Source organism: Marmota monax, unplaced genomic scaffold (genome assembly GCF_021218885.2).
Source record: "Marmota monax isolate L192 unplaced genomic scaffold, Marmota_monax_Labrador192_F-V1.1 WCK01_AAM20220418_F8-fsc00127, whole genome shotgun sequence".
Taxonomy (NCBI): domain Eukaryota; kingdom Metazoa; phylum Chordata; class Mammalia; order Rodentia; family Sciuridae; genus Marmota; species Marmota monax.
The window spans coordinates 645,370-668,414 of record NW_026692894.1 but is presented as its reverse complement, the minus strand read 5'-3'; the positions used below and the strand labels follow the sequence as shown (position 1 = coordinate 668,414).

Genomic DNA, 23,045 nt, shown 5'->3' with positions numbered 1-23,045 from the left:
CTTAACACCACTGTCCAGGGACTTGGGTTCTTTGGAAATGGAATATATAAAGAACTGGCATGGAAAGACTCATAGGCATAGAAAAAGGTGAAGATACGGACAGGTTCACCATAATAATTTTTTTCTAGTCAATTTATTAGGCATTTTAGAAAACACTGCTTTTATGTGCCAAGACGCATAAACCCACTGCTGTGGGTTTAAAGGGCTTTAGGTGGATCAGTACAACTGCACCACTGTGGCTTGTTACACCTGATAGATGCGTTGTCTTTAGCAATTTGTTCATTCAATTCTTTTTTTTTTTTTTTAACTCAAGTCGACCCTGCTGGTATAAATTTCATTAAGAAAGTTATTTAAGGGCTGGTGATGTAGTGACAGAGCAAGTACTTTGCATGTACTAGACTCTGGGTTTGATCCCAGCACCAAAAGAAAAAATAATAATAAAAAGAAAGCTGCTTGAGAATTAGAAAGCACCATTCTCGTGAATATTCATCAGATAAGTCTCATCTGATAAGAGGAATGAACTATGAGCTTGTGGGAATTCAGGTCTGGGACTGGCTTAATATGAAACCAAGACCTTGTACAGTACACTGGGATTAGAGATCCTCTGAGAGGTTTATATCTTAACTGATTATCAAGATGAAGAGTGGTCACATATGAGAGCGAGGCGTAGGTTTGAAGCCATTACCTCCAGGAGATCAGGAGGAAAATTTTAAGCTCTAACAGATGCTAAACCCCATTAGACCTAAATCAGACTACTGCAACAACAAAGAACACCACAACCTCCTTTATAGGAATGAAACTGAGACTCTTAAAGTCTGCTTCCTGATCTTCTCATAATTGTTCATTCTATTTGATAAAAATTTCCGAAGTTGAGTTGGGTGCTGTGGTCAGGCCCCATAATCCCAGGAACTTAACAGGCTGAGGCAAGAGGATTGAAACAGCAAGATTCTTGTTTCAGAAAATAAAAAGGGTGAGGAATATAGCTTAGTGGTAAAGCATCCCTGGGTTCAATCCCTAGTGCCAAAAGTAAATTGTTTCCAAAGTTGAAAATCAACATGGAGAGATGGCAACTTGCAGAAACATAATTCAAAATTCACTCAAAATTTCATATTTAATTTCAAGTAATTGTGTTTACTGTTGGTTGGTTTTTAAAGCCACAATGCTGGTTGGGTAAGGTTTCATGTAAACTGGCTTAGTTATGAATTTAGTAAATAAAACTATCAAGTCTACAATTTCTAAAGATTTTTGATGGAATTTCATTAATTCTGTGAATGAAAGTATTAGCTTTCACCATTGCTAATACAACATTCTCTCCAAGGGAAGTCAGTTTTAGATCCAGTTACATTTGTCAGTCCTTGACTAGGTTTTTGTTTTGTTTTTTGGGTTTTTGTTTGTTTTTTTGGTGCTAGGGATCAAACACAGGGCCTCAGCATGTGCTTTACCCCTGAGCTAGATGCCCATAGCTAGCTGGATTTAAATGAAACATGCCAGCATAAATATGGAACAAATCCACAAAAATGACTGCTTCAGTGCTATAGTAACTCTGGTATAACTAGAGCAGTGTGTGAGCTGAACAAGTACATAGTGACTAAAGTCATACCCTAGACCTAGGAAATGGTTGCTAAAAATGTTAGATATAAACTAAACGCATAGTCCTCTTTTAGAAGGTGTTTTTCAGCTTTAGTGCTGACTAAAAAAGAATCTAAGCCACCAGAGAGATGCATATGTGCCTGGTGAAAACCTAAGTGGCCATGGGAAGTTTTACCCCAAAGGCACAGCTCTTCACCTAATTAGTGCAGTAACTAGGCTAAGGAACCTGGTTATCAAGTGTGCTTGGAATGGTGAGCTTTTAAAAAATCCTTTGGTGTGAAGTCTAGTGAGCTCAGGGGAAACCTTAAGATTGGATGGAATCAAAAGAAACAGGCTTAGAACAGCCCTGCAGTAAGTGGACTCAGCTCACTCCTACAGCCATTCAGCACCACCTTCCATATCCACTCACCATCCCAGTCAACATTTGCCTGGGAAAGGGTGTGGGGACCCAGGTGGAGGCTTCTCTTTTGCATCATTCCCTTTGCATATTACACAGTGCACTGGTTTGTCTTAGAATTCACATATAGGGGATTGTTTTCTACACTGCTTCTTGCTATTTTGTGCAAAAGAACTTCAGAACCAATGGAGGTACCACTTCAGGAAGAACCACTTTTGTTTGACTTCTACCACAAGTTGCCCAGCACAAATCATTATTTTGATAAAGACTGAAAGGCCTTTTCTGATCATTTGTGCTCTCCCAACCAGCTGGAAAAGCAACCCTTCCACTTATAAGCTTTAACCCCCAATAGGGATATAGAACACATTTAGGAAGGGGTAGTCTTCCAGCCTGCTTTGCAAAGGCCAGAGTTAATGTATGGAACATACAAGGGTATACAGCAGGCCTGGAAAGAGCCATTTGATGAATAATCACAAATAGGAACAACTTGGACATTACAATAAAATTTCAGAACTTGCTGGTAAGAATGATTTGCATTTACACACAAGAGATGAAATGCTTTCAACACTACATAGACCCATTTGCCACTTGAAATGATAATAAGGAATCCTTTTCCTTTTCAATCTCATGCAAACCATAATTGAGTACAAGGCACCAATTTATGAATTGTATAAAATTAGTTCACAAAGCTTTATCAGTAAGTAAAACAAACTTCATTTCTCCCTTCTTGTCCCCCCACCCCCCCACCCCTTTACCCCCAACCAAGTTTTCATTCTTTACTACTGTCTACCTCTCTGGCTTGCACTGGGGCATGCCCCACTACCAGCCAATCCACCCCATTGGTTCTTCCCTTGCACTTGGATGGAGTTGTAAGCATAGCCAGAGTAGGGAACTCATACAATCATTGGCTCTAGAAGCCTTGCCCTTAAAATCAAAAATAAACTCTTGCTATTGAGTCCATAGGACACATTAACACTTCTACAGTTTCCAATTTTGTTCATGACATTTTAAGAGACATCTGGAAATTCTTTACAGTGTGGCACTGCCCCCTACCTCAGCCTAAGAGGGGCTGGATCAAAGCTAGCAAGAACTCTGTCCACCATTTAATAAGTGCTTCAGTTCCTGGCAGCCAAGGGCATTCCTAATTTTTTTACACTAGCATGGATGCTGGTCTCAGAGGCAACCACAAGTATAAGGGTCAGGCTAGACTGAGGTAAGAAATGTTTTTTGAGGGCCAGGGTGCATTCTTCTTGGCTGGTTACAGCAGCAAGTAAACACACCAGCCAACTACAAAGGGTTTCTGGAATGGGACTCTTAACTACTTGCCCTGGGAAAGAAGCAGGCCCTTTAAGATTCAGTAGATCTTGGGTTTGATTTGGCAGCAGCTAGTCAACTTCTACCTGTTCTTATTTTCATTTTTTCCTAATGTTTCAATTAATATAAGATGCAACTGAGACATTCATCTGTTTCCAATGTAAATAACTTAAAGGCAAAGGGACACTTCCCTTAACTATTGGCTTTTGCAGTGGTGAACTCTTCTGTTCTATAAAAAGAAAATTCTCCTTAAAAACTAACTTAACAGTGCCTAGTGCTGCTGCTTCTGGTACCTGAGGTGTCTGTGATTGCAATGGGCACCTTCATAATTGTGTAGCTTAAGGGCAACTCTGATGTTGGTTTCTGTTCCAACTCATTTTAAATGACTTTATTAATTTGATAAGTGAATGCTCAGCTAACAAGCACTATTTTACAAATAATCTGCCTAATAATCTTTACAGTGTTTGGTATGCTATTTTCTAAATAAAAATTGAAAACCTTTTAATTTTTGTTTACTAATCAGTATTTCTGGACAGCCAGAGGGATGAAGCAGGTGCTCTATCTGTTCTTCTCTATCTTGCAAGTTCTCTTATTATTAGAATAATAAACATAGGTGTCAAGATGAGGCACGGTTCAGTTTCCTTTACTTTTTCACTCCCTTCATTTTTTTTTTTTTTTGTTGTTGTTGTTGTTGTTAATGGACTTTACTGTTGCCACAAGAAGTCATCACCAGTCATGCCAACTTAGGAATGTGGACTTTGAGAGTACAGTTTCACATCAGAGCCTCTGACAGCATTGGCAGCTGTGGACACTTTAAAACAGTGTTCAGGAGAGGGTGAACCCAGGCAAAGCTTATACAAAGAAGCCTGCAGTAGACAATATAAACCAAACAGCATAAAAATGCCATACGCTATCGCTTCCAAATAAAAGCTAAATATTACAGAAACCTCACAGTGTTGGAAAAAGCAAGTATAATTTAAAATATAGTCACTCCTTCCTATCAGGGTAAGCCATTTTCTGTCTGAATTTCCTCCATGCTCAGTGTTATCGGGTAGGTTCTACAGGAGAGTTCAACTCAAAATTGAGATCAACAGCAAATGCTACAGATCTGTTTGGGAAATGTGGCTCATCAGCACTGCTAAAGCTATAACCCTCGCTCTTTAGCTTCACTTTTCCCATGCCCCACCCCTCCCCAAACTCCCTTCCATTTCTACTCCCTTCAAGTGACAACTGTACTTCTACCTGAATTCAAACAATATGATATACTCAGTCAAAAGATGAGCATTCATAGGGACAGGTTGGGGCTCACTGTCGCAAGCACCACAATAATAAACATAGGTGTTTGCCTTCACTTTCACTGGGAGTTTAAGCAAAGGACTAAGAAGGGAAATTCTGGTGCCTGATGTCAGGGAGAGTTTTTGTTTGGCAAACTCATCTCATTTGGAAACTGACCAAATTTTAAAAGAAAAATATATTTTACTAGTACTGGAATAAAGGAGAGGGCACTTTTGATTTTTTCTCTGATGGACCGAGGATAGGTAGCTAAAGCAACAATAGGGAGTAGCAGATGAGAAGGAAACAGGCCAGGGCCATTGCAATAAACTGGACACACACAGTGGATTCCTAAGTAATTCCCCCACCCTAGGGAAAGCAAAAGCTCCCAAGCCTTACAAACACCAATATTCTACCTCTCCAGGCGTAACAAAGAATCTGCAGGTAAAGAAGCCATGTGCTACACCAAGGTAAGAAAGGGCAGCAGCCATTCAGATAAGCCCTGCCCGCCCTTACTGCATTCGGAGAAAGCCTGAGACAACTGACCTCCTAACCAATTTAAACTGAACCATAAGCTTGCCCTAGACCTGAACCAAGGAACTGCTACAGACCTGGGATAGCCAGGAGAGCCCCTTGGCTCAGCATGCAGCAGAGAACACGTACTGGTCCACTGCTTCATGTCAACTGTCCCTTTTTTTAAAGGAAGGGGTGTTCATGCCAGTCCCAGAAGTGTAGAGTGATTAAACAGCAGCAGCAGCCGGGGAGGGTATGACACGTGAACACACCATGTGTCATTCCACTCTTTAGCTGCTATCCCCTGAAAAAGGAAGTTTCTGAGTTTTAACTCTTGAAGGTTACTTCCCTTGTGGACTTTACCTCCCACGTCAGAACCAATCCCATCCAAAAGCTGCCAGCCCAGGAGCCCTCTTCATGTGCTCTGTTCAGAGTTGCTCACCTTGGGAATGTTCTGGTGCTGCTAAGAGGCCCTGGTTAGTAGAGGACTCACCTAATGGGACCAAAGACACAGCTGTTCTCCTGGCTGGATGATCAATCCCCACCCCCTCCTTTCCTCAACTCAGATCCCTCTATATTCAGAAGCAACTGATGAAAGAATCTTCATAGAAGTTACTCCTTTTGATTTGTTTTATGAAAGGAGGGGATTTCTAAATGCATTCAAAAGAAAGTGACTACAAACATTATGACAGAACATGAATCACCTGGCATCTTCCGCTGTAGCCCCAGTGAGGCAAACCTAGTAATCTGTTCCTGCAGTAGCCTTATTTCCTATGAGGGGAAAGATGTGTGGACACCAATGGATTAAAATCAAAGCAGTCTTTATCCATGCCTCTCAATCAAGGGAATATCTGTGGTCTGCCTTCATCCTTGTTGTTGGACTGCACCTGAGCTTGGAGTTGTGTTTCTGAGATTCTTGCACTGCCCTGCACTGTTCTTTGAGTGTAAAAAAGAATGTAGGCCTGGGTTTTGCACACTTCCTCGACACTGCATACATTCAGCTTTGAGTCATTGCAGTGGACCCAAAAACCTAGGAAACCAAAGGAGAGAAAAAGAAAATGACTTCCTAATTCACATTTCCAGTCAGCAGCAAACCAGGAGATGAAGAAAGGAACAGAGGAGTTCTAATTAGAGCCACCCTTGGATTACTGTTGATGCAGGAAGGACGAGTGAATGAAACCAGGGTTCTCTGTAACTGTTGGTCTACCAAAACTAACCATGAATACTGCATACAGTATTCACTGACTGTCGTTTTTGTCATCAGCTTACTCAGGCTTTTTCCTTGGCCATTAGAACATTCCACAAAGATAGCCAAGATCCTGAGGACTAAGTATTTGGACAAGGAGGAGAAAAATGAAAATAGGAGTGATAAAGGAAAATTAGAAGGATAAGTTATTTGTTCACAGCCTCTGGGTGCCCCAGGTGCTGAGGGGTTCAAAACTGGGGCACTGCTGAAAACGTATCTGCACCCCATATGCCTCAATATGGTAGTTGGGAAGTTCTGCCCTGGGCAACAAGCTCCTTTGGAGAAGCCCTTGCATCCCCACTCTTCCCAGAGTAAGGGAAGTAATAAGAACACAGAAAGTGCTCAGGAATGTCCTCAGCTTTATTTTGAGTGAAGCTAGTTAGATTCATAATATCTCCACAAAATCACAGAGGTACTATAGTTTCTGCATAACCAAGAAGGAAACTGAGGTCTGCAGAAGTATCATTACCACAGCAATAGTAATACTATCAATAACCAATAGTACTGATAATACTGTGATAGATTGAGCCAGTATTATATACTAGGCACTGATCTAAGCACTTTTACATGTGTCAGTTCCTTTTAATTTTTAAATCAACTTTATAATGTTACTTAGTACATATCAAAAATTTGAATCTTTCATATTTCTTTTCACTGAATTTTAACATATATGGTTTCCCCATAGGTGACCTGTGGGATGGAAATAAAAGGAAGGCAATAAATTGTGGACACACCAACCCTTTTCCGTGTCCCCCACCCCACAGAGTAAAGCGCACGCACCTCCCTCTGTGTTGTAGCAATAGGCTGTGTAGTGTCCTGAGCCAAACCCTTTCCCGTGATGCATGACCACTGCGGAGAGATCATAGGCAAAGGTCTCTTTGTCAAGAGAGGAGAGCATGTCCCTGCAGCAGTAAGGTTCCATGGTTAATACCTGGTCAAAGACGACATGGACCCCAATCTTCTCTCGATGGTTACGGCCAGACCACCTAGAACACGGACATAAACATCTTACTAGTGAAAACTGCCACGTGTGCTCATAGATAGCCTTAAGCAAAACAGGGAAGTGAGAAAACTTAAGCTTCTGCCTTTGGTTTTCCCATCAATAAAGTGTAATAACCAATGTCCACATACATTTTCTGTGACTGTTCCACAAAGTACTCTTAACCTAGAAATTCCTAAACAAGCATTTCAGGCAACAATCTTTACAATTTACTACCTGCCCTTCTTTTCACAGATGATTTTATGTAACTTCATCCTGAAGATGAATCTACAGTGAGTCCAAGCAAGGCTAGAAAATCTTCAGGCACAGATATATCTGGTGCAGGCTAGACAGTTAAACAGGGCCAAGAGCAGAAGCCCAGTCCTGCTGGGTTCCAAATTCAGTTGGCCTTCCTGTATGTAAACCACTGAATCTCCATGGAAAGCTCAAGGTCTCAAGAGAATAAACTTTCCCTCCCGACACCAAAGCAGATGGACGTCTGCCCTCTCCAAGCCTTTGAGGCAGCTATTCCCACAGCTCACAACCATCTGGGACTCCCAGAGCAAGCTCACCTGAATCTTTTAAGGTGCAGCCGGAGGACCTGAGGTAGTCTGTAGATCATTAACTGCTTTCTAGCTTCACTCAGAACAAGGGGTTTGGGGTTGGACTTGCGTCGTTTGCCTATATGGTTTGGGAAGGTATAAGACATAGGTTGTAAGGAGTCTCATTCTTTCCTAGCTATGGCAGAGACGATGACTTGCCATTCAGTATGCATTCTCCTTAGTATTTGACCCCCAGTTTTATTTGGGGCAGCAATGTGATGCTCTGTAAGACTGTACTTCCCAGCTTCTCATGTCTGCATGGTGTGGCTCTGGAACTGCTGAGATGAAAGGAGTGACTGTGGCACTCTGGGAAGGCTGCTTAAGGGGGGCTGACTCAGTTGCAGGGTCATCCCTTTGTCCTTCCTATGGTTTTCTAGAACTCCTCTGGGACCACGACCTTGAAGATGGAAGTCTTGCACTAGGATAGTATACCAGGAGGGAGAAGCTTGGGTTCCTATGACCATGCAGTCACCATGCCAGCCCCTGAATGTCCTTCAGACTTATTTTATTAAAAAAAAAAAAAAGTAAAATTTTATCTCATTTAAGTCATTTTTATTTGAGTTGACTGTTACAAGCAACTAAAACAAATTGGTATGGGTTCAGGATAGCACACTCTAGATGTCATGAATTCATTGATGGAATATAATGGACAGTCACTGCAATAGCATGTACATAGGGTTGAATATGCCAGGGTTTTATACACTTATAACTTAAATTATGATGCACTATAACTTTAAAAAGCTTTTTATTTTCATAAAATAAGCCTAACTCAATTTTCTGCTCACAGCTAGTTGTAGGCTAAATGAATTAAAAATTATTTAAAACTCTGAATCTCTGTTTCCTCACCAGTAAAATTGGGACTAATGCATATAATTGAGGATTAGGAAAAAGATAAATGTATAAGATTACTGAAGGACAAATATTTAAACATTTTTTCAGTATGATTTGTGGCATATACAAATATTCAAAAAATAAACTTTGCTGTTTCAATTTTTTATGCTGTGCCTAGTTTTGAAACATGGTTCTAGGATAAGGCATACTACTAGGCATGCAAGACAAGGCTGATAAGCCAGCCAAGTTCATCCAGTCCAAAGTAGAACCAGACTTTCGCTTTGTTTCTAAAACTACTGAATTGTGGGGAAAATGCATTTCTAAAATTTTAGCAAATAATCAATGGAAATAAAGTTCTCTTAATTTCCAACAGAAGCCTTCTCTATAACCATTTACTGACAGTTAGAGAGGCAAATGGGTGGGATTACAAAATTAGTGGTCCGCTGAGGTGCCTGCTAATTTTCTCTGAGCTGTTGCTCTCATGGTCTCAGTATATGAAGAGCTGGGCATCTGATTCCAAGTCCAGTCTGTAGGACTTGTGAAAGGCAGCCAAGCACAGCCTGATGACGTATCACAGCTTTCTGTGACAATAGGATATGGACGTGTAGCTGCTCAAAATAGACTGCATCAAAATGAGCATGCCGCAGAAGCTTTTATCAAGGCATGCAGTCATGACACACAGGGGCAGGAACAGAAGAAGCCTTCAAAGAGGGGCCTGGCCCTATTTTCCATTCCTGTTCACAACATTTTTGAAAATTATTGCAGCTCTGCTTGGGAACCTGGCAGTGACTGCCACCCTCAGCAGAGGGAGTATGTGAGCTAAGATGAAGACAATGTAGAATCCGGCTTTGTTTCCCTAAAATGAAATTCACAAAGAAAAAGAAATTACTGATTCAATTAAGATTGATCAGTGCTGTCTCTGTTTGATTAAGGTGGCCACACAAAGAGGTAGAAGACTGACAATTCTGGAACTTCACAACCAACAGATCAATGCATCTATCCCTTCACTGGTTTTCCTCCCCTGCCAGCATTTGTACCTGCCTAGAGAAATCCTGGTAAATGGCACCTCTGGCAAGCAAAAGAACAATCCTTTCTTGAAAAAAAAAAAAAAAAAAAAAAAAAGCTTTATCTATCACGTCCACAAAGATGGAGTTAAAGCTGTTAATATCCTTTTGTTTCTTACAAGCAGAAAGCTTTATGAAACATGAAAAAAAAAAAAAACAGGAACTGCTTTAATTAAACAATTTAACTCACCTGCCTCTCACCTGCCTCTGTATCCAAAATGAAATGGGATAGGTGGGTTTACAGTTAGCCAAGTATATGTCCAATTTTAAAATGGCAAAATTATATCTAGCATGATTTTTTTTTTTTTTTTTTTTTAAGTGGAACTGCAAATTGAACCCAGGGTCACTTTACCACCTTTTTAAAATTTTGAGACAGGGTCTCACTAAGTTGCTGAGGTGTCAAACTTGCAGTCCTCCTGACTCAGCCTCCCAAGTTACTGGGAGGTATGGACCACCATGCCCAGCTGCCACAACTTACTGTTTTAAAAAACCATGTGCATAATACATTAAGAAGTACTACCGGTGGGGTGAGGTGGTGCATGCCTGTAATCCCAGTGGCTCAGGAGGCTGGGGCAGGAAAATGGCAAGTTTGAAGCCAGCCTCAGCAACTTAGTGAGGCCCTAAGCAACTCAGAAAGACCCTGTCTGAATAAAATATAAAAAAGGGCCAGGGATGTAGCTCAGTGGCTAAGTGCCCCCGGGTTCAATCATCTCTGGTACCAAAAAAAAAAAAAGAACTACCATAAGATTTTTTTTTTGGCAGTTCTGGGGGTGTGCAGCTCAGTGATAGAATGCTTGCCTAGCATGCATGAAGCCCTGGGTTCAATCCCTAGCACTGCAAAAATAACTCTAATAATTTTTCCCCAAAATTTATAGTCTGAACTGAATTATATGGCTGCAAATTGATTTCTAGGTCTTTGAACAATCCATTACGTGTGTGTGCGCGCGCGCGCTTTGAACCCAGGGTGCTTAACCACATCCCCAACCCTTTTTTATATTTTATTTATAGACAGGGTCTCGCTAAGTTGCTTAGGGCCTTGCTAAGTTGCTGAGGCTGGCTTTGAACTTGAAATCCTCCTGCCTCAGCCTCCCTAGCTGCTGGGATTACAGGCTTGTGGCACTGTGCCCAGCCTACTTTAATATTTTAGTTTCTAAATCTTTATATGCCATAAAAACCAAACCTGAGCTTCCTCATATTTGCTCTGCATTTCCTCTCACATGATGGGTTAACAGAAGCATTAAGTGCTACAAAAGATCCTGCATTAGATATCAATGTAACTATATGGAAGGAGTCACAATTTCAAGTTAAAACAACACTATAGAAAAACTTGACCTCAAGATCATCCCTGAAATGTGAACCTTTCAAGTATGTGAAGGAAAAAAACATACAGAAAACATCCATGAAGCTGACAATGAACACCTCAAGACTTGCTGTCTTGGTCCCACTATACTAATCTTTAGCATCACTTCTGACTTTAAATCTACCAAATTCAGTACAAGAACATGATTTTCTGAGACCCCAACCCTCAAACAGGCTATGCTGCCTGAATTTAGACTAAAAAAGAATTGTCAGGCTCCACATTCATGAACTTAAACACTATGAAGCTAAGCAGTATCATTCTCAGTAACATTCTACTTCAGGAACCACTTTCAAATACCTCCCAGGATAACAACTAATGACAATCAGGATGGGCCTTTGTTTTTAATACACAAAGTTCATATTGCTTATTTTTAGAAAATGGGAGTAAAGTATCTTTAGAAGATGAATTCAAACCACTCAATATCATTGGTGTTACTCTGCACTAAAGGGACAAAAGAAGCACCTTAAATTGACATTCCAGTCCCAACCTCCTCCACCCCCATCATTTCTCTACTTAGTACTCACTGTTACACTGGTCACAAGCGTAGATTCTCCCTTCCAGGGCCTCTGTCTCAGTGAACTTGGCCAGCATCTCAGTAAGCAGGCACTCTGTCTGATTCAAAGGAACAAACCCCTTTTCTATGCAATGATAGCGTTCAGGGAATTCCAGGGACAGATCCCAAAAGGGTTCAATAGTATTTGATTTGTAATTGCAAGATATACATGTGACCTAGAAGGAAAAGATTCATTTGCAGATTATATAATTTTCTACCTTTCAACACACATTTTTGCTTGATTTAAACAAATAACTTTATCAAAGCTAAGTATATAATTTTCAAAATAATAAAACTTTAAAAGAATTGGAGCATATTATATCGGTGTGCATTTCTAGCTATGTGATACTAGTTACACACTGGAAAACCACAGAACACAGTGATTATACCTACTGCTTTCTCTCTTCATCTTCATCAAAGTATGATGCACCATGGAATGCTGCAGCAATATAGACTGCAAGTTATACTGAAGGCATTCAAGGAATCAGTCTGAGATGGATGATTTACAGGTCACTGTCTAATTCATTCACCCTCAAATTCCTCCTCCCAACTTGAAGCCAACTTGGCCTCTCTTTTTACTCTTGTTAACTGAAGCTCCCCTACATTGATTCTCTGTCTGCAGAGCCTCAAAGTACTGTGACTAGAATTCCTCTCCCACTATAACTTTACCATTTGCACTTTACATGCTCAAAAAAAGCATCAATAAACTTTCTCTTTTCATCCCACTCATCAGTCCTTCAGTTCACTACAGGTTAACCTGAATCTCTTACATTGCCCACCTCCTTTCTTTTATCTATAAAAAGTCTGTCTGCATATTCTCACAAGACCTTATCCATGAATCTACATGACTAAAGATCCAGGAATGAAATGAAAAGTAAAGGCGAACAGAAAAGAGGCTTTTTTAAAAGCCTTTAGGATGCTCCCAGCCACCTCTCTTCCTTGTAGGTTAAGATGCTCTTTAAACCAGAATGGAACTAGAGTTCTAGGCAAACTCTGTTCAGTCCCCTAAAAATGATCACAGCATGGGACACCAACAGTGGGTATTTAATTGTAACAATGACTGTATGACCAATATCTTCATTAGCAGGTAAAGCCATTCACAGAAAATAAAGTGGTATGGCCTGGCTGGAAAGAGTGGGCAAGTTTACTCACAAGGCCATCAAAGTGTACAATACAACAACAGATACAATGGCAAAATGCATAATCACAACAAATGTTGGCTATCCTAATTAGCCCAGGAATCTGGGGAGGCATTCACAGGACACTCAAACTACAACAGCAGCCTCCCACCTCCCTCCATGGTGCTGGGCGGAGTCGGGGGTGAACCACACCTACCTGACTGAGCAGCTGACCGTGAAATATGGTGTTAACCACTTTTAAGACCTGTTTGGTGAGCTTCCTCTGGGAGAAGGGGATGAGGATCCGGCGCGTGGTGCCCTCTGACTCGAGTTCCTGCTGTACTTTGTGCAGCAGCTCGCAGAGAAATTCCTGCGCGTCCTGCTGGTCGTAGCCGCGGAAGGCGGGGATCAGGCTCCACACGGAGTGAAGCATGGCAAAGGGTGACACTAGGGCCCACTTCCCGGACCACATGACTCGGAAGAGGGTGTGCAGTTCGTGGCAAAGGGAAATGTGCTTCGAGCTGGGCTCCTTGTTCTGGATGAGCTCCATGCTTCTGCTGATGGAGGCCCCACCGTTCCAGCAGAGGCCTTCCCGCTCGCACGCCTGGGCTCGGTCGCTCCTCGCCGACAACTCGGTGGCAGAGCTGCTGGCCGGCCTGCCAGAGAGCGGAGCCTTGCCGTTCGTGGCTTGGGGAAACAGGTGCTCTGTGGTGGATGGGTCAAGGTTCAGGAAACACTCTCGGAACTTCTGCAGGTGGCTGAGCACCTGGAGGATGGAGTTCATGTAGCAGGTGTTGCCCAGGTTGCGCAGGCCCGTCACGCCGGGGGCCACCGCCGGCTGGCGGCGCGGCTTGAGCGCAGAAGCGCCCGGCATCTGGCGGGAGGCGGAGAGCGCGGCCGAGCTCGCGGCGGAAGGGCCCGCGCGGCGGGGCGCGTGCAGGAGCAGGCGCGCGCTCTTGCGCGGAGGGGCGCTGGCCAGCTCCTCCAGCAGCCGCCGCTTTACCTCGCGCCGCCTTTGCCGCGCTGCTTCCTTCTTGAGCTCCAGCGCCTCCTCCTGCCGCCGCTGCTCCAGTTTCGCCCGGCCCCGAGAGCTCTTCTCGAACCACAGCCTCAGTGTCTTGGCCAGCAAGCGTTGGCGCCGGTACCACAGAGCCGTGAGCATCTGCGGCTGTCCCTGAGGAGCACGCTGCGGCTGGACCACGTCCTCGCCCGAAGCCATGGACCGCAGTGTCCGCCCACGTCTCACTGGCTGGTCCTGCTTCTGGCCCCGCACCGCCACGAGGGAGCTTCTCAGCAGCTTCAGGTCCCCCTCCGGGTTATCATTGAGCACGTAGTCCTTGCACAAGTAGCAGAACACGTAGAGATCCCGGACTTCCATGGCTAGTGGGTGTCCAGTGTCTTCAAAGTGTTTCAGTGCGTGGTCCTCAATGTAGCGGCCGCAGGCCACGTGGGAACACTTGAGGCAAGCCCACACCGACTCGGTGGTGGCGCACTCCAGGCAGCACCACTTCTGAGGGTTCAGGATGGAGTGGTCCTGGGCGAGCCGCAACCGTCCTACATGTTTGCATCTATCCATGTCTTAGAGCAGTCGCCACCCTCTCAACCTGGCAAAAAGCCCCAAAAAGGGAAGGGGAAAAAAGAACTTTCAGCAAAATGTTTTCCTAGAGAAAGGCTTGCGAATGGCATTTCAACCCAAGATGTGCTAGTTTTCAATTCAAAACTGGTTCCTTTTAAAATTGAAACTTGTTATACCGAATTTCAAATACCAGTGAGAGAGATGAAGAGCCTCAAACAAAATGGCAATCTCGGGTTGATTTTAATGTATTTCAAAGCAGAGATAGTCTTGCACAAAGTATCATTTTTTATGCTACCTAAGGAGGAAGACCTCGAGCCTCAAGTAACATTTTACATGTTTCTTTTTCAAAATAACATTAACATCTTGTGGAAGGGGTGGGGAAACTTTCATTCTCACTCAAAGGACAGGTATGTAAAGAATTTGATAAATCTGATTTGGGACAAAAGGTTGAGTGACTACTGAAATATTACTTAACCCAACTACAGTTTTAAAAGCAACAAATCTGCTAGAGATGAAAATGATTTTTAAAATGGTGGTACTGGTCGCGGTGTCACTGGCCTATAATCCCTGTGATTTAGGAGGCTGAGACAGGAGAATACATACCAAGTTTGGGGCAGCCTCAGTAACTTATGGAGACTCTGTCCTAAAATAAAAAGGACTGTGGATGTAGCTCAGTGGTAAAGCACCCTGGATTTAATCCCTTGTACCAAAACAAAGCAAACAAAAAATAACACACTGAACACTTTTTTCTATGTAATACTGCTTTTTCAGTATTGTTCATAAGAGAAGCCTAGTAGTAGGCAATTTCTCCAAAGGAAAGAAGCTGGATGACTATTTTTTAAAAAAAAAAAAAAAAAAAAAAAAAGGTTATTCTTTGGAATCTTGAAGCCTCCACCCACCACCTGCAACCCATACCAGCGTTTAAAATTCCCTGAAAGCAATCCTCTTATAAAATGAATAGCCTTCATCTCCATTTCTTTTCTACTTCTTGTTTCTGTGAGCAACAGTTCCAGATTATGAGGTCAACCCAGAGAAGTCTAAATTCAGTGTACTAAGTAGTTCCTTTAGTTTTCCAGATATCCTTTTGGCCTAGTTCAGTTGCCAAAACCCACACATACACATATACATACATACATACATGTATGTGTATGTGTGTGTATAAATATACATATACTGATGTATATACATATACATATACACATACATACACAGACTGCAGGACCAAATTATAGGTCCTTCCTTTTTTTTTTTTTTTTTTTGTACTTGGGATTGAATTCAGGGGAACTTGAGCCACATCCCCAGCCCTTTATATATATATATATATATTTATCTAGAGACAGGGTCTCACTGAGTTGCTTAGAACCTGGTGAATTCACTGAGGCTGACTTTGAACGTGGGATCCTCCTGCCTCAGCCTCCCAAGCCACTAAGATTACAGGCGTGTGCCAGCCAGTCCTTCCCTTCCCTTCAAAATGGCAGAGGCCAGCTGCCCATATAAGAAACCCTCATCATGTATAACTAAAAAAACTTTTTTTTTTTTTTAAAAGAAACCCTTGCCAGATGCAATGGTGTTCACCCATAATCCCAGCAGTTTGGGAGAATGCTACAGGAGGATCATGAGTTCAAAGCCAGCCTCAGCAAAAGCGAAGTGCTAAAATACAAAATGTGGCTCAGTGATTGAGTGTCCCAGAGTTCAATCCCTGGCACCAATAAACACATAAATAAATAAATTGGATACACATGATGGTCTCTCAACCAATTATCAGGGACACAAAAGATGTCAGTAAGGAAGGACTGAAGGGAGATGGGAGAAATATCAAGAGTCAGGAAATTCCCAAGTTTATCACTACTTTTTAAAATGTCGTCCCTGAATCACCTACCAGCATCAGAATTCCCTAGGCTTCTTCCTGGTTACTACTCTAGACTTCATGAATCTGTCTGGAGAGGAGACTAAAATCTCCATATTAAACAAGCTCTACTGATGAATCTTTTGCACATTAAAATCAAAGAACCACTACACTAATCCAATCAGTTATATAGGGAGGGAAAATTCACAGAAATCAAATTTTAATTCTCAGATTCTTCACTCAGACCAACATCATCCAAAAGAACTTTATATAGTGATGAAATATTCTCCTTCGTGCTGTCCATTACTGTAGTAACTAGTCACAAAATTACCAAGCATTTGAAATGTGGCTAGTGAGACTGAGGGACTGCAGTTTTAATTTTAGTTAATTTAAATTTAAATAGTTACACACAGCTAGGCCTGGTGGCTCACACTTGTAATCCCAGTAACTCAAAGGCTGAGGCAAGAGGATCACAAATTTGAGGCCTGCCTCAGCAATTTAGCAAGGCCGTAAGCAACCTAGTCAGACCCTGTCTCAAAATAAACAATGTAAAGGGCTGGGAATGTAGCTCAGCAGTAAAGCACCCCTGAGTTCAATCCCCCATACCAAAAATACATTACTTTTTAAAAAATTAGTCACACACCTACAGTGGCTGCAGTATTAAAACAGCAGACTTAAACACACCAGGATATATTGTTTAGCTCACTCCGCTTTTCTTTTTGTTTTCTTTCCTTTGAAAAATTCAGTACCTGCTGAATCATACCTGAATAGCATCCCCTTATAACTCAAAACGTAATGCCTAGCCAATCCCTATTTTTGCCTCAATGTGTCCTCAGATATTTAATTGCCACCAAAATGTTCTCCTGTGAAATACAAGACAGCTTCACATCCTACAAAGAGAGAGTATTTCTGTAAACAGGAATATAGCAGCACAACCCAGAACACCGATGCCTTACAAAATCAACACCTGTGCTAGGAAAAAAAAAAAAGCGGGAACAACCAAAAGCCAAAATAGAAAAACACTAAAACACCATTTCACACCCTCTCCGTGGAGCCCTGTCAAATGGAAAGGGCACTGTGGAAATTCTTCCTTCCAATTTCATTTCCTGATCTATAAATCTGCTGATCACGCACATCCTTTCCTGCACAGCCCTTTTCCCATTACAAATCTGTCGTGGTGACTCAGTAACCTGCCATATGGCAGAGTAAATCCATTCAGGAAAACACAAGGCTACTTTGTACCTCACCACATGGACCTAAGCTAGGCAGACTAGCTTCTCTAGAGGAAAACCATATCTGATCATGAAATGGAAATTTCCCAAAAGTGACACAAAAGAAAAAAGCTAGCTTAATCAACATGTAAGATAAGAGAATAAAAAGAACACAACCTCAGGTAGGATCTGTTCAAGGAGAAATGTGTTTAAATTACCTCCCACACACTCTGCTTTATTTCATAACAAGCCCTAATACCCACTAACAGAAAGAGGAATTCTGTTGTATATTTTTCTGACATGTACAGCTTTCCCTTCATATTCTCAAAGGTCACAACAATTCTAACATTTCTACTTGAAACATATATCATCCAGTATGACAGGCACCCAATATCCAAACAGACTTGCAGTGTGGTTGGGAAAGAACAGGATGTATCTGAATAGTTCTACATCACTAAGTAGATCGGTCATGTAAATAAATGCCCTACACAACCTGGATTAATCTGCATATAGGAAAGTAATCTGAAAAATATTAGCATTTTTTTTAATTACCATAGTTTTATTTTAAAAATCAGAATCAACCTGAATTAAAAATCACAATCAGTATTTTAAAGTAATTCTACTAGAAAAATGCCACTAAGTATTAAGTGAAAATATAATGGAATCTTTTCAACTTCTGCCTTTTGTTCTGATGAGAAATATCCAGATTTACCACATCACTTAAAAAAGTCTCCATGTGAAAGATGACTAAACATAACAATCATTTTTCAAAAATAGCCTGAAAACATGGTATCTTTTAATTGGTCTCTTTCAATTATTCTTAAATAGCGAATTTCTTAGCACATCTTAAGTGCATCACCAGAAATAATATTTCTTAGGCAGAGGAATCAACAAAAACAAAATAGGAAAAAAAATCTTCTTTAGGGAGATCTCCATTTCCCCCTCTCTCTCATGTTATCCATTTTTTCCGTTCTTAACGAAGGACTATGGAATAATCCTGCTTGGTCTTGGTGAGACCAAGTGGCATAAATTCCAGCTTCAGAGAGAGTAGACACTATGGTAACATGCTGACAGCCTTCATTTACATAAAAGAATACTAATTACGTGGTATCATCAACATCTGTGATTCTGCTCACTGCCATATGCGACAGTGCTGGGTATTTTAACCCTTCAACTCACTAAATGTATCCAGAATTGCATCTGTGACAAAATCTGAAGACCACTTGAAGAGACATAGTGAAGGCATTTTTATAAATTACGTGATAAAAGTGAATTTTGTTTTTGCTAATATTTTATTTCCAAGTGGTATGAGAAAATATAATTCATTATCAATATATAATTAAGGAAAAGACTTTCATAAAATATAGAAATCACATTAAGAGGGGCTGGGGATGTAGCTCAGTGGTAGTGCACCTGCCTAGCATATGCTAGGCCCTGGATTTAATCCCAAGCATTAGGTGAAAAAAAAAAAAATCTCATTAAAATATAGTTAATAACCCAAAAGGGAAAGGTGCCACGAAAGTACTATGTAGGACTTCACAATGACAGTAGCTTTTATTTATTTATTTATTTATTTATTTTTAAACAAAGAATTTTTTTTTTAATATTTATTTATTTTAGTTTTCGTCGGACACAACGTCTTTGTTTGTATGTGGTGCTGAGGTTGGAACCCGGGCCGCACGCATGCCAGGCGAGCGCGCTACCGCTTGAGCCACATCCCCAGCCCCGACAGTAGCTTTTAAATTTCTACATTTATAGCCAAAACAAAACTGAAATTAGGGCACACATTGAAAAGGTGGGGTTAGGGAAGCTAAGGGCCATGTGAGGTGGAGATTGCTGAATAGGTGGAATGTCCTTGCAGGCTGCTGCACATCCCCCTTCCCCTTGTTACCACCCTCCCTGAGTGGGAGTGTGTAGGGGAGTGTACAAGGGATTACCTCTAGAGCACAGCTCGAAGACCCCTGGAGGGACTGAAATTTCTGAGAGAAGTCCAAAAGCTCTGATGAAATGTATTCTCTGGCTCTTGGACCTGAGAACAGGAACATCCATTAAGCAGCAGGTCTTGGCCACAGGTGATGGGACCTGATGTGCTGGTGTCAGAACCCTTGCAAGATGACTATCATTTGTTGTCAGTAATCAAATGCTGGTGTTCAAGAATAACTGTGTAATTGGGGGTTATGCAGATTTGGGGTTATACCAGCATAATGTATCACCTTATGATACCTTATGATACATTATGCTGGTATGCTATTAGGATGAGCTTTCTTCAATGCAAAAAGAGTACAGTAGGGCTGGGGATGTGGCTCAGTGGCTCAGCCTTGCCCGGCATGCCTGAGGCCCTGGGTTCAATCCCAGGATGGCCAATCACAAAACACTGGTTTGTTCATGGGGAGGGACCATCCCTGCCATTGTCCAAGAAAACAAAAAAGACAGATGCTTTGACATCTGTCATCTGACAGCAAATGACAGTAAAAATGCTTTACTCTGTATCAAATACCGACTTCTCTAACCATAGAAGAAACAGAACTAGGCCTTGGCGCTCTGTACTTCCACTCTCTCCTCTTGTTTGCTTCCTTCCTCTCACTGCAAATATTAAGTCTATTCTAACTTAAGAAAGAGACAGAGACAAAAAGAAAGACACAAGGTTGCCCTGCCTCTAGACTATCCTTGATACTGATTAGGCTCCTCCTTCCTCTGCCCTCTTGACCTCTGGAGGAGTATTATGCAGCTTCATCTCCTTGCAGCTCCTCCCCAACACCTCGATTTCATGGGAACTATTTTCTCAAAGGTCACTCACTAGCGATTTCCTTATAGTTAAATTCATTAGCCTTTGCTCAGTCTCCATCCACATTTGTACTGCATTTGACACCAAGTGCGCATTCTCTCCTGAACTTCAGGCTACCATTCTGATCTGGTTTTCTTCCTACATCTGTAATCTCACCTCTGTTTTCAAATGTCTCCCAGTTCCTTGACATGTCAGCTTTCCTTAAGGTTTTGTCTGCACTTCTCAATGATTTATTTCATCTATTCCTAGAACTTTAAGCCATCATTTCAACATCGCATTGTATTTTATTCCCACAAATGTTTTTAAATTGCTTTACCAAGATATAATTTACATACTATAAAATTCACTCACTTCAAGTATACAACTCAATAATTTTTGGTATACTCACAGAACCCCAGCATACTTTTGAATATAAAAGTGTTTCTATTTCTGGCCTGGGGGTGTGGCTCAGTGGTAAAGCATTCCAAGCACGCGTCAAGCCCTGGGTTCCAGCCCCATAATGAGAAAAATAATAAATAAAAAAGTTTTGTTTTTTTTTTAAGTTTCCATTTCCTTGCGGCAACTCAGTCTCTGGTTGAATTTTTACATACTGACACCTGCATTATGGCACACTACTATTATTAATGTTTGGAGGATGAAGCCACTGCATGTTTTGGGCTTTTCTATTTGGTAGCAGTGATGATCATACTGTGTGCTCTACACTCTCCATCGTCTGGGTCTCCTAATGAGCAAGATCAGTAAGATGACTGAAGGAGACTAAGGAGATGCCATCTGTGGAATAAAGCTAGCTGGCCTTCAAGGCATCGCACTTTTTGATTCATTAACCTAAATATTATTGCCAGAGAGGTCAGTGCCTAAACCTTAGTCCTTTTTCCAGGATGCTAGATTGAGGGCAAGGTGGCAAAAAAAAAAAAAAAAAAAAAAAAAAAAAAAAAGACTGCTCATATTAAAATCAGAAAATTTTGAATTCCATGGGAGCACACATCCCCTCTCTCCCTCTTTCTCAGAAATACTACCCCTGACAGTGCAAAGAAGCGACAGCTCAAAGTAGTAGAGAACCAGGCTAGCTGTGTAAGGATTACTCAGGGCTTCTTCAAACTTAATAGTCTGTTGGGTTGGGAGACAGCTCAGTAGTAGAGTGCTTGCCCAGCAAGCTTAAGGTCTTAGATTCAGTCCTCAGCACCACAAAATAAAAACACTTAGTAGTTTGTATTGTCTTCAGATCAAAGGAATTGGCTTGCTACAAGTAGGTGTTGGCTCTGCACTTTCTAGAGGCCATCCATGTTATTAACCTCAAACAGGCACTGTGTATATTTTGAACCTCCCCAGTAGCCGGTTCCCAGTCTGTCCCAATGCACAGGCTCTGCAACATGGTAGCCCCCTCACCAACCCAGGGAATCAGTTCAGTCACCTAATCTAACTTCCCTTTGAATGCCAACACATGAATTCTCTAACTAATAAAAGAAACATGTTACTCACAGGCCAGGATTTTCTGTTGGCCAAGAAAAAATTATCCTAATGCAAAAGAACCCTGATCTGTTAACTTGATAACTCTTTGTTTTTCTTCTTTATTAAAGATAGGCATCTTTACCCAAATGTGGGCACAATACATGGCACATAGATCAATTCCATTAAGTGCAACAGAAACCCCACTTCAGACAAATGGGTATGAGACTTGCATGAGGCAAACTACCTCTTGTGTCTCATTCTGACTGGATTACAACATTGGTAATAATGTCTGGAATACTAGCCACTTACAAGGATAAGGCAGGAGGATCTCAAGTTCCAGTCCAGCCTCAGCAACTTGTATCAAAGTAAAATAAAATGAGCTGGGGATAATAGTTCAGTGGTAAGCATCCTTAGTTCAATTTCCAGTATTAAAAAAAAAAAAAGGAATTTTCCTAAAGACAAAAGGAAAGGAGAATTAGATAGGAATGAAAAGATCTCTCACTTGAACATATATATTTTGTGCTTTTGAGATGGAACAAGAAGGGCGCCAAAAACAACACCAGGTTCATAATAAACCCCAGAACAGCTTGAGCGTATCTGCTAAAAGAGAAAACAGTTTTTCTCCTGAAAGGGGAAAGCAAAAAGTCACTAGCAGTTTTTATGTTTTGTTTTAGCATGATCTCCCTGACAAACAAATGATAAAACAAGGTCCAAATAAGGTCTCTTATCACACAGAAAATTTTTCTACACCAAACAAGTGGGGTAGTTCTGTGATCCCAGTGGCACGGAAGGCTGAGGCAGGAGGATTACAAATTCAAAGACAGCCTCAGCAACCTAGCAAGGCCCTAAGCAATCTCAGCAGGACCCTGTCTCAGAATAAAATATGAAAAGGCCTGGGGTTGCGGCTGGGGTTGTGGTAGAGTACTTGCCTAGGATGCGTGAAGCATCGGGTTCAAGCCTCAGCACCACATAAAAATATAAATAAATAAAGGTATTATGTCCATCTACAACTAAAAAAATTTTTTAAACGAGACTAAGGGGGCTGGGGTTCAGTGGTAGCACACTTGCCTGGCATGTGTGAGGCGGTGGGTTCGACTCTCAGCACCACATTTAATACATAAATAAAATAAAAATCTATCAATAACTAAAAATAATATTAAAGGGAGGGGGGCTAGGGATGTGGCTCAGTGGTTAAGCGACCCTTCTATTGCTACCACTGAGAAAATTAGTGTTTAACCTCCAAACATCTGATCATAGGAACCAAGGTTTGTCCCTGCAGTAGGCCTCCCAAACACCAAGTTCTCTGCAGCGGCTAGACAACCAATCAAAAACATACATA

General features: G+C 41.5%; 1 protein-coding gene across 5 annotated transcripts in view; it reads right to left on the bottom strand.

Annotated features, from left to right (window-relative positions):
• Positions 1-3,674: 3,674 nt before the first annotated feature.
• The window catches only part of Usp49 (ubiquitin specific peptidase 49), an 83,868-nt gene continuing 64,497 nt past the window's right edge, over positions 3,675-23,045 (bottom strand). For all 5 annotated transcript variants that reach the window (XM_046450692.2, XM_046450687.2, XM_058581391.1 and 2 more), the window contains 5 exons: positions 13,057-14,443; positions 11,693-11,897; positions 7,884-7,992; positions 7,113-7,318; positions 3,675-6,116 (listed from right to left, as the gene is read on the bottom strand). In XM_046450692.2, the coding sequence (XP_046306648.1) occupies positions 5,926-6,116; positions 7,113-7,318; positions 7,884-7,992; positions 11,693-11,897; positions 13,057-14,415 (2,070 nt within the window). In that variant the 5' untranslated portion in view covers positions 14,416-14,443 and the 3' untranslated portion in view covers positions 3,675-5,925. The remainder of the gene's footprint in view (positions 6,117-7,112; positions 7,319-7,883; positions 7,993-11,692; positions 11,898-13,056; positions 14,444-23,045) is intronic.